The sequence below is a fragment of the Nicotiana attenuata genome, chromosome 6 (genome assembly GCF_001879085.1).
Source record: "Nicotiana attenuata strain UT chromosome 6, NIATTr2, whole genome shotgun sequence".
In the NCBI taxonomy this organism is placed as follows: Eukaryota; Viridiplantae; Streptophyta; class Magnoliopsida; order Solanales; family Solanaceae; genus Nicotiana; species Nicotiana attenuata.
Genome location: NC_031994.1, coordinates 68,705,936 through 68,715,805, shown reverse-complemented (window position 1 = coordinate 68,715,805; position 9,870 = coordinate 68,705,936). Strand labels below are relative to the sequence as shown.

The 9,870-nt window shown below is 39.0% G+C and overlaps 1 protein-coding gene across 1 annotated transcript; it reads right to left on the bottom strand.

The window, feature by feature from the left end:
• On the bottom strand, positions 4,814 to 5,983 carry LOC109227942 (putative F-box protein At1g19160). Its single transcript, XM_019393132.1, has one exon. It carries the CDS (start codon positions 5,981 to 5,983, stop codon positions 4,814 to 4,816), a length of 1,170 nt encoding a protein of 389 aa, XP_019248677.1.

Below are 9,870 nucleotides of genomic sequence, written 5' to 3'. Positions count from 1 at the left end.
GCAGAAGAGGATGGATAGGTTTCAGAAGTAGCATCCTTCATGCTTTAAGGGTAGTTCTTCAGAGGATGCCCAGGATTTCATAGATAGATGTCATGAGATATTTCACAACATGGGATTGGTAGAGTCCAATGGATTTGACTTCACTATATTACAGTTCAGAGGGCCAACTAAGAGGTGGTGGCAAATTTATGAGCTGGGTAGACTAGCACGGTCACTTCCTCTCACGTAGGATCAATTTTCACATTGCTTCTTGGAGAAGTTCATCCCATTCACTAGGAGAGATGAGCTTTCTAGCCAGTTAGAGCATTTGGTTTAGGGTAGCATGTCAGTGACTTAGTATGAGATGAGGTTGATAGAGTTATCAAGCCATGCGACTTTCTTGATTCCCACTAAGAAGGAAAAGGTATTGAGGTTCATTCAAGGTCTTCACATGGTATCGGCATTGGGATGGACGTGGTGCTCATTTAGGACAGTTGCTATACAGTGCACCTTCAGCTTATGGTCCTTACAACGCAGTTCTAGCGTAGAGTCTTTACTATTGGTATTTAGATAGTCGGGGTCAGTCGCAGGTTTAGTAGCCTTGCCAAATAAGGGGATGCTTTGAGTTTGAAGATTTGGGACACCTCAAGATGCATTTTCCCAGATTGCAGAGTATTATACGACAGCAGGGCACTCAAGACATAGCTCTAGCCTCAGTTGCTACACCACCTTCGTGGCTAGCTAGAGATGGAGGTCAGGCACGTAAAGGTCTTCCTAAAGGTGGAGGTCAGGCTCATTTTTATGCTTTTCCTATTAGGCATGAGGCGGTTACATCCAATGTAGTTATTATAGGTATTACTTTAGTCTATCATAGGGATGCTTCAGTATTATTTGGTCTGGGTTCCACTTATTCGTATGTGTCATCTTACTTTGCATCATATTTGGGTATGACTTGTAATTCTTTTTATATTCCTATTTACGTGTCTACACCTATTAGAGATTCTATTGGGGTGGATCGTGTATATCGTACTTGTGTAATTATTATTGATGGGTATGATACTATGGTTGATCTCTTGTTGTTGGACATGGTTGGTTTTGAGGTGATTCTTGGCATTGATTGGTTATCCGGGTATCACACTACATTGGATTGTCACGCCAAGAATGTGACTTTAGCTATGCCTGGGTTGCCTAGATTAGAGCGGAGAGGATCATTTGGCCATTCTACAGGTAAGGTGATTTTATTTCTGAAGGCTTAGTATATTATTGAGAGGGGATGTCTAGCATATTTGGATCTTACTGGTGATTCTAGTGTAGAGGTTTCTTCATAGATTCGATACCATTTGTGAGAGAGTTTTCGAAAGTGTTTCCTATGGATTTGTCGGACATGCCACCCAATAGGGATATTAATTTTGGTATTGACTTGGTTCCTGGCACTCATCCTATATCTGTTCCACCATATCACCATGGATCTAGTGAAGTTAAAAGATTAAAGGAACAGTTGCAATATTTGCTTGAGAAGGGAATCATCAGGCCAAGTGTTTCCCGTGGGGGTGCACCGATGTTGTTTGTTAAGAAGAATGATGGTTTTTGTATTGGTTACAGACAATTGAAAAAGGTTACTATCAAGAATAAGTATCCATTACCTCGTACTGATGATTTGTTAGATCAACTTCATATTGCTAAGTTGTTCTCTAAGATTATCTTGAGATCGGTCCGCTAAGGACAAGAAAATAAGGATCATCATAGTGGACTATTCAGATTTTTAAGGAGATGTTGCGAGCATGTGTGATTAACTTTGGCGTTCGTTGGATTAGTTTCTACCATCGGCGGAGTTTGCCTATAATAATAGTTACCAATCCAACATTCACATGGCTCCATATAAGGCTTTGTATGGTAGGCAATGTTAGTCCCCTATTGGTTGGTTTGAGCCTGGTGAGGCTAGGGTGTTGGGTACATATTTGGTCTGTAATGCATTAGTTAAGGTAAAGTTGATTCAGGAGCAACTTCGTACAACTCAGTCCAGACATAAGAGTTATGCGGATGAAGATATGACTTTAGAGTTTCACACCTAAATTTATAGTATGTTAGTAAGTACACATTCCCAAGTACATAAACTCCATCTCATTTACAAAACAATAGTGTATCAAGTTTTGCCAAATAATATATATGTTTGAAACACCAAAAGTGAATACTATAACAATACAAATCCTACTAAATTTGGTGCCTGTAATAAATTTTGTACCATCTACAATCTATAAATTGATGCTTTTAAGCTGCAAGTTCATTAGTAGTGGAACAAGAAGACTGGACAAGTGATTTAAGAATGCTTAGGAAAGAACAATATGATCAACACACAAATTTATTCAGTCTCCCTCTGATTGCAAATCTACTCTTGATTATAACCAAGGTAGTCTTGTGCTTTTTAATGAAAAACATCTATCAAAATACAAGCCAACATAAAACATTTTTAGAGATGCTACTGGAAGTCTTCTATAGCTTTTCTCCTCAATGTTGTAGAGGAGAGGATGAGGATGGTTAACGGGGAGGTCACCATTGTTATCTTCAATTGGTGGTATCTATCCCAATTACCTTTGAACTTATGTGGCATGCCTGGTAACTTGATATTGTACTCCTTGATCCATGTTTGGTTCTTAGGATCTTTGAGCAAGAATAAATCCACTCTTGACAATACTTTTGAATAGTAAGCGAAACACAAACTCCCATTCAAATCAACTAACTGGCTGTGCCAAATGGCTTGTGACCAATGGTCAAGAATTCTTCATTTTCAATTTTGCGTTGATATAATATGTAATTCATCTCTACTTGAAACTGACCAATACATAATTACATGACAATTTACACATGTTGCACGATAAGAAAACCATTCACGGTGTGTCAAGGATCGCCAAGAACTAAGAATTTGTCTACCATCTGTTAGTGTGAAGGTTTCAAATCCAAACCCCAACACCTTGCCTGTCTTGTTACAGCTATATCTAGGACTATCTGTGGTACCAAATAGATGGACAATTTTGTATATATTGGTGGAAGGGATGTAGCCCACATCAAAACTACATGATGGATAACTTAAACGTGGTAAATCTTTGATTTCTCTAGTTGTGGGATCTGTTGGACTTTAAAGCATTGGGCTTCAAAGACTTTAAGCATTGGGCTTTAAAGTCTAAGAGGGTGAATTGGAAATGGTGGGAAATAAAATGGAGAGAAATGAAAATTTGAATGAAGTGAGCTTTTGACTTGAACTTTGTCTCTCATTGGTGAGGGACAACTACATTTGTGTGTACATATATAGAATCACTTCTTAAAGCTCTTAAAAGGAGTTGAAGAGAATGAACCCTCGCGCCGTCGTCGTTGCTCGCTCGGCTCGGCTCGGCTTCGGCTTCGGCTTCGGTACTGCTGCAGATTCAGAAGGCCACTCTGGCCGCGGTCCTGGCGTAACCGCGGCAGGACGCGCAAACTTCTGAACAGACACCTTTTCCAGAACAAACATCACACCTCTTCCAATAATTGCCTATAAATTCTGAGGCATGGCTTCGTTTTTAACACACTGAAAAATTACAAAACTTCCTTCTTTCTGAAAATACTGCATTCTAATTCGCAGTCTCTCTCTCAAATTCGTAAGTGGGATTTTGCTCCGTTTTTTAAGTTCGTTGGTATCCTGCAGTTTGTATTGCCACTGTTGCAGGAAGGTTTATTCCGTTTCATCCTGGGAGGATTTAATCCATTACCTTGGCAACGTGTGAGGGGGTTAAAATTCCTTAAGGACGTACAAGCAAATTGTGGACTCGGAATATTTCTTATTCTTTACTGTTTTCCAGTTTCTTTTATTCTTCTAACAGTTTTCTGATTTTGTGTTTTAACACAGTAGTGGATTACAGGATCACATAGCTTTTCTTGGAAAATGACTAAGTTGAACGAGATGAAGAGGGAGTATTCAAGGCCAACAATCTGGAATGTGAATTGATTTTGGATTTCATAGTCACGAGCAAGATCCATGGTGGACATGGTGATAGTTCGTTAAGGTTTCCGATCCCATTTGAGAAATTATAAATGAAAGAACAATTGACTCATGGATTTCGTGTTGTAGAGTCTTTTGAAATGTGTACTGGAGATGGTTCTGAGCCATAGCTTTGAAACTGTTTTAAGTTGGCTGACATGTTTGAGCGGAAGCCTCGAGAGTATGTTCATCGATACTTCACAAGGCAGACCCATGATATTGGAGCTCGGTTCCATACTAGTTCTGGCCATTCTTCCACTGATCTATGATCTAGAAAGGAAATTGAGTGAGAGAGAAAGAAATTGATGGTCTTATAGCTACTGTGTAACGAAGAACAGGATAATAAAAAAAGGGTAGCTGGTGCACTAAGCTCCCGCTAGGCGCGGGGTCTGGGGAGGGGCCGGACGACAAGGGTCTATCGTACGCAGTCTTACCCTGCATTTCTGCAAGGGGCTGTTTTCATGGCTCGAACCCGTGACCTCCTGGACACATGGCAGCACATTATGTTACAAAAGTACGGACTTTAGTTAATAATCTCAAATATTGAGCACCAAAGTCTTGAAGAACAAATACGAATATCATTTAATTCAGTCCATGTGCAGCGTAGTTGTAATAATATAGCAGAGGCGCTCTTCCAGCCAAGTTTAGAGGAAGTTTTTGACTTGATGAAAGTACTAATATTTTCAAAAACTAAATATCCAATTGACGAAGATAATTTTAGTTTTAAACTGTATCGGTTGTTCCTCGGACTAGTTCATTGAGCAAGAAAATTTAATTGATTGAGAAAATTTAAACAAATTACAATGATCAACTCATATACATTCATAGTTGATCTCCCTCAGATAACAAATCTACTCTCGGCTGCAAAGATAGTCTTGCGCTTCCTAAGTTAAAACATCTATCAATGTACAAACCAATATGAATCTTCATTTTAGGTCTTGGCAGTTTTCTAAGCCTTTTCTCTTCAATGTTGTAGAGGAGAGGCTGCTTACCGCTGTCAATCATAATTTCACCATTGTTACCTTTTAACGGTACATACCCAATTACATTGAACAAACTTCCTATACCAAAATTGATGATGTGTTCCTTGACCCATTCTTGCTTCTTATGATCCTTGAGAACGTATAGATCTATCCTTGACAATTCTTCTGATTGGTAAGCTAAACATAATTTCCCATTCAAATCAGCCAACTCACCATTCTCAATTAGTGGAAACTCTTCATAATAGGGATCTTTGGGGCAACAAACAGAACTCAAGAACTCTTCAGTTTCAATTTCCATCGAAATAATATGCTTTTCCATTCTATCTACTCTTCCAACCAACCAATAAATTACATTATTTACACATGTTGAATGAACCTTGTAAGAAAACCATTCTTGGTGTGCTAGGGATTGCCAAGAGCTAGGAATTGGTCCACCATCTCTTAGTGTGAGCGTCTCAAATCTGAACTCCACAGCACTACCACCATAGTTAAAGTTGTAATTGGGGCCAGTCTTGGTACCATATAGATGGACAATCTTGTATGTATTGTTGGAAGGGATATAGGCGACATCAAAACTAACTGACGGATAGCTTGAAATTGGTAAGCCTTTGATTTCTTTAGTAGTGGGGTTGCATACCTTGTGATTGAAAATGATGAGGTTGGAGAAGATGAAGAAAGAGTGTTCAGGGGCAATAATATCCTCAAAACTGAAATCTTTCTGGATCTCGTTGTTGTCTACAGCGAGATCCATGGTCGAAATAGAAATAGTTCGACTAATCATTTCCATGCCACTCGGTGAATGCTTGTAGTCGGATACTTGAACTACACGTGCTCGAGGACGATTCAAGGATTTCTTGTTGTAGAGTCTTCTGAAATGTGGACTAGAGATAGTTCTGAGCCATAGCTTTGAAACTGCCTGAAGTTGGTGGACATGTTGGACTGCAAGCCTGGAGAGTATATCCACCAGGACTTCATTAGGCAGATCGATGATGTTAGAGCTCCGTTCCATTGTACTGTCCATTCTTCAACTGCTTCTTGATATCGAAGATATCATAGAGAGATCTAAATTGTGAAAAGAGCCTTCATTGACTTTCTTAAGACATGCCAAGCACCTTCCTTCAGTGACGTAATTAAAATAAAGATATGACAGTTGAGTAGGTTAGAAGACATATATTTTACTAACTTATAACTGTTAGTACACTGTGATCGAAAATAAATTCTGTAATAATAAAACAGAAGTAGGAGAATTAAAATGTTCTGAGCCCAACAGAAAATTGTATTTTCTTAAAGAATTTAATCCCCTCACGGTTGGCCAAGGTTATTGGATTAATTGCTCCAATAATAGAACTATTTTGTAATATTGACAATAGAAATTATAGAACTTCAGCAAATACCGTTCGAGAGAGATAGCATCTACATACCTTACTGGCATATCCCGTTCGAGATAGCATTCAGCAGTACAGATTCTCGACCACCAAAAGTAACTAGGAGTGATACTCGAGTTGCAATTGACCTTATCTTCCCGAATGTAACGTGGTGGGACCTTTCATCGAGCACCTTCATCCTCCTTCGCTGTAGCATCTTCTAAGTCAGATCCCTACATATCAGTAACGACTTTGGCACTTGATCCCTCATCAACAAATACCTTTGAACAATAGCTTTGATTTGACATTTCTGCGGAGTAATCCTTGACGACTATCGTCATCATCCATGTTCGTGCCCTATTCGTTATTTCTCATATAGTTAGACTTGACGAAGTTGTCATTATCGTCCAAGCTATCATTGCGAACCTTGTCAGCGGAAGTTGCTGAAAGTGCTCCATCAATTACATAAGTATTAGGATCATTAATTTCTGGGCTCACTATTGTAACTAGCATTTTAGCGAGCAAATGGTCTGCATTTGAAGTTTCATCTTCCTGAACGGAATCATGCCCAGATAATTTGGGGATATGACAATCGAAAAAGGTAGACACATGGGTCTCTGGTGGAAAGACAACTGTGTAACCCAAGTCGTATAAACAAGCATATGTGAAGGTTTGTCCAAATGCCCCATCAGAGCAGTGAAGGTGTGATTCCCAAAATGTAGAAACATTTTCTCCTTGAAATGCGTCCAATCATGGAATTGCTTATTGTTAAATAGCCAATCTGAAGGTGTTATTCAAATAGAAAATAACAGACTTAAAGAGGAAAAGAAGATATATTTTATTAAGCTGAAAGAAGCTGCTTAAATACACCAGAAATTCTAACTGAATAGCACTAAAAAACTGAAACTGAAACTTCCTAATATGATGGAACTAATCCACCAACTTCTTCATGCCTAAAGACTAGGGAAATCACAACTGAAAAATCTTAAGACTAGGAAGTCTACAACTAATAATATCCAGAAAATATCTAAGTTATTCTCTGCAATTTAAAGGACACATCAGCAGCTTAGTCATCATGCCAACTCAGCGTCAAACTAACAGCTCATGAGGCATAATTCAACACTCCTCCTTGCATCAAGAGCTGTAAATCCCAAGTTTGGTTCTCAAGAACTCAAATCTGCTTGCTAGAAGAGCTTTTGTAAATATATCAGCCACTTGCTCTTCTGTTTTACAATACACCAGATTCACTTGACCATTCTTTTGCACTTCTCTCAAAAAATACAGCTTCACATTAAAATGTTTGGTCTTTCCATGAAATACTAGATTGTGTGAAATAGCAATAGCAGCTTGGTTGTCTACAAAAACTTCAGTGCTTTCTTCATTCTCCAGGCCTAGGTCACATAAGATTTTCTTTATCCACAAAGCTTGATTAGCAGCAGTTGTAGCAGCAACGTATTCTGCCTCTGCAGTTGACTGAGCGACAGTCTCTTGCTTCTTCGAACACCAAGAAAAACAGCCTGAGCCAAAACTAAAACAGTACCCTGAGGTGCTTTTCATATCTTCAATAGAACCAGCCCAATCACTGTCAAAATATCCTTGAAGTTTGAAATTCTTGCACTTGCTGAATCTGACTCCATAATCTATTGTACCTTTGACATACCTGAGCGCTCTTTTTGCAGCTTTCGCATGAATTTCACTTGGAGAATTCAAAAATCTGGATAGTACATTTACAACATACAATATGTCTGGTCTTGTTGCTGTAAGATACATCAGACATCCTATCAAGCTTCTGTAGTTTTCTTCTAGTACGAGTTCAGCACCATCCTCCTTCATCAACTTCTCCTTTTGATTCATAGGCGTGCTCATACTTTTGCAGTCTTCCATTCTAAATTTCTTTAGAATTTCCTTCGCATACTTTCTCTGACAAATGAATATCGGATCTTGGCTTTGTTTAATCTCCATTCCAAGAAAGAAAGCCATCTCTCCAAGATCTGTCATTTCAAAACTTTCATCATCTCTCTTTTAAACCCTTCAACAAGCTCAACATTACTTCCTGTTACCAAAAGATCATCAACATATAGAGAAATAATCACAATGTCAGAGTTAGTATGTTTTATGTAAAGAGTTGATTCACTTAGGCTTTTCTGAAAACCTAAGGCAGAAAGATGATCATCAATTCTACTGTACCAAGCCCTTGGAGCTTGCTTTAATCCGTAGAGGGCCTTTTTCAGCAAGTAAACTTTATCTTCCTGACCTTCCACAACAAATCCTTCTGGTTGCTCAACATAGATTTCTTCTTGCAAGAAACCATTCAAGAAAGCTGATTTGACATCCATTTGGTAGATTCTCCAACCCTTTTGTGCTGCAATTGCCAAAAGGAGTCTGATTGTGTCGAGTCTTGCCACGGGTGCAAATGTCTCTGAAAAATCTACACCAAAAACCTGAGCGTAGCCCTTCACCACAAGCCTAGCTTTGTGTTTATTCACGGAGCCATCTGCATTTAGCTTAGTTCTGTAAACCCATTTAACTCCAATGATCTTTCTGTTTTGAGGTCTGTTAACCAGCTCCCAAGTGTCATTTTTCTCGATCATGGTCAGCTCCTCCTTCATTGCATCTATCCATTTCTTGTCTCTTTTAGCTTCGGCATATTCGCAGGTTCAAAGACTGCGACATTGCATCTCTGATAAACGTCTGAAAGTGATCTGGTTCCTCTAACTGGAAAATCATCAATCCGCTCCTCAAAATTATGCAACTCAGCTTCCATATCCTGCATGTCTCCTTCCCAATTCCATTGCTTTTGTTTAACAAATTCTATATCTCTGCTTACCACAACTTTTCCCATGCGTGGTTGAAAAATTTTGAAAGCTTTTGACACCAAACTATAGCCAATGAAAATTCCTGGTTCAGCTTTCTTATCAAGCTTATCCCTTTTCACCTGAGGTATGTAAGAAAAACATAAGCAACCAAAAAGTTTTAAGTTCTTTAGGGAAGGTTTATACCCATGCCAAGCTTCAAAAGGTGTTTGACCATTCACTGCTTTTGTAGGCAGCCTATTCAACAGAAAAACAGCAGTATTGGCTGCCTCTGCCCAAAAACTTTTTGGAAGCCCTTTCTCGTGCAGCATACATCGTGCCATCTCCATAATAGTCCTATTCTTCCTTTCGCTTACTCCGTTTTGCTGCGGAGTATACGGAGCAGTAAGTTGATGCTCTATTCCAGCATCTTCAAGAAACCTTTTGAATTGATCTGAAGTGTACTCGGTCCCATTATCGGACCTGAGCACCTGTATTTTGCAGCCACTTTGATTTTCTACCAAGGCTTTGAAAGTTGAGAAAAGTGCAGCAACTCCTGTTTTGAACTTTAAAAAGTATATCCAACACATCCTTGTTAGATCATCAATAAAAATGATATAATACCTGCTTCCATTCAAAGATGGAGTTCTTAGAGGGCCTCCAATATCTGTATGAACTAGCTGCAGTTTTTGAGTTGCTCTCCAAGTTGATTTTGAGAAAGACAATCTTGTTTGCTTTCC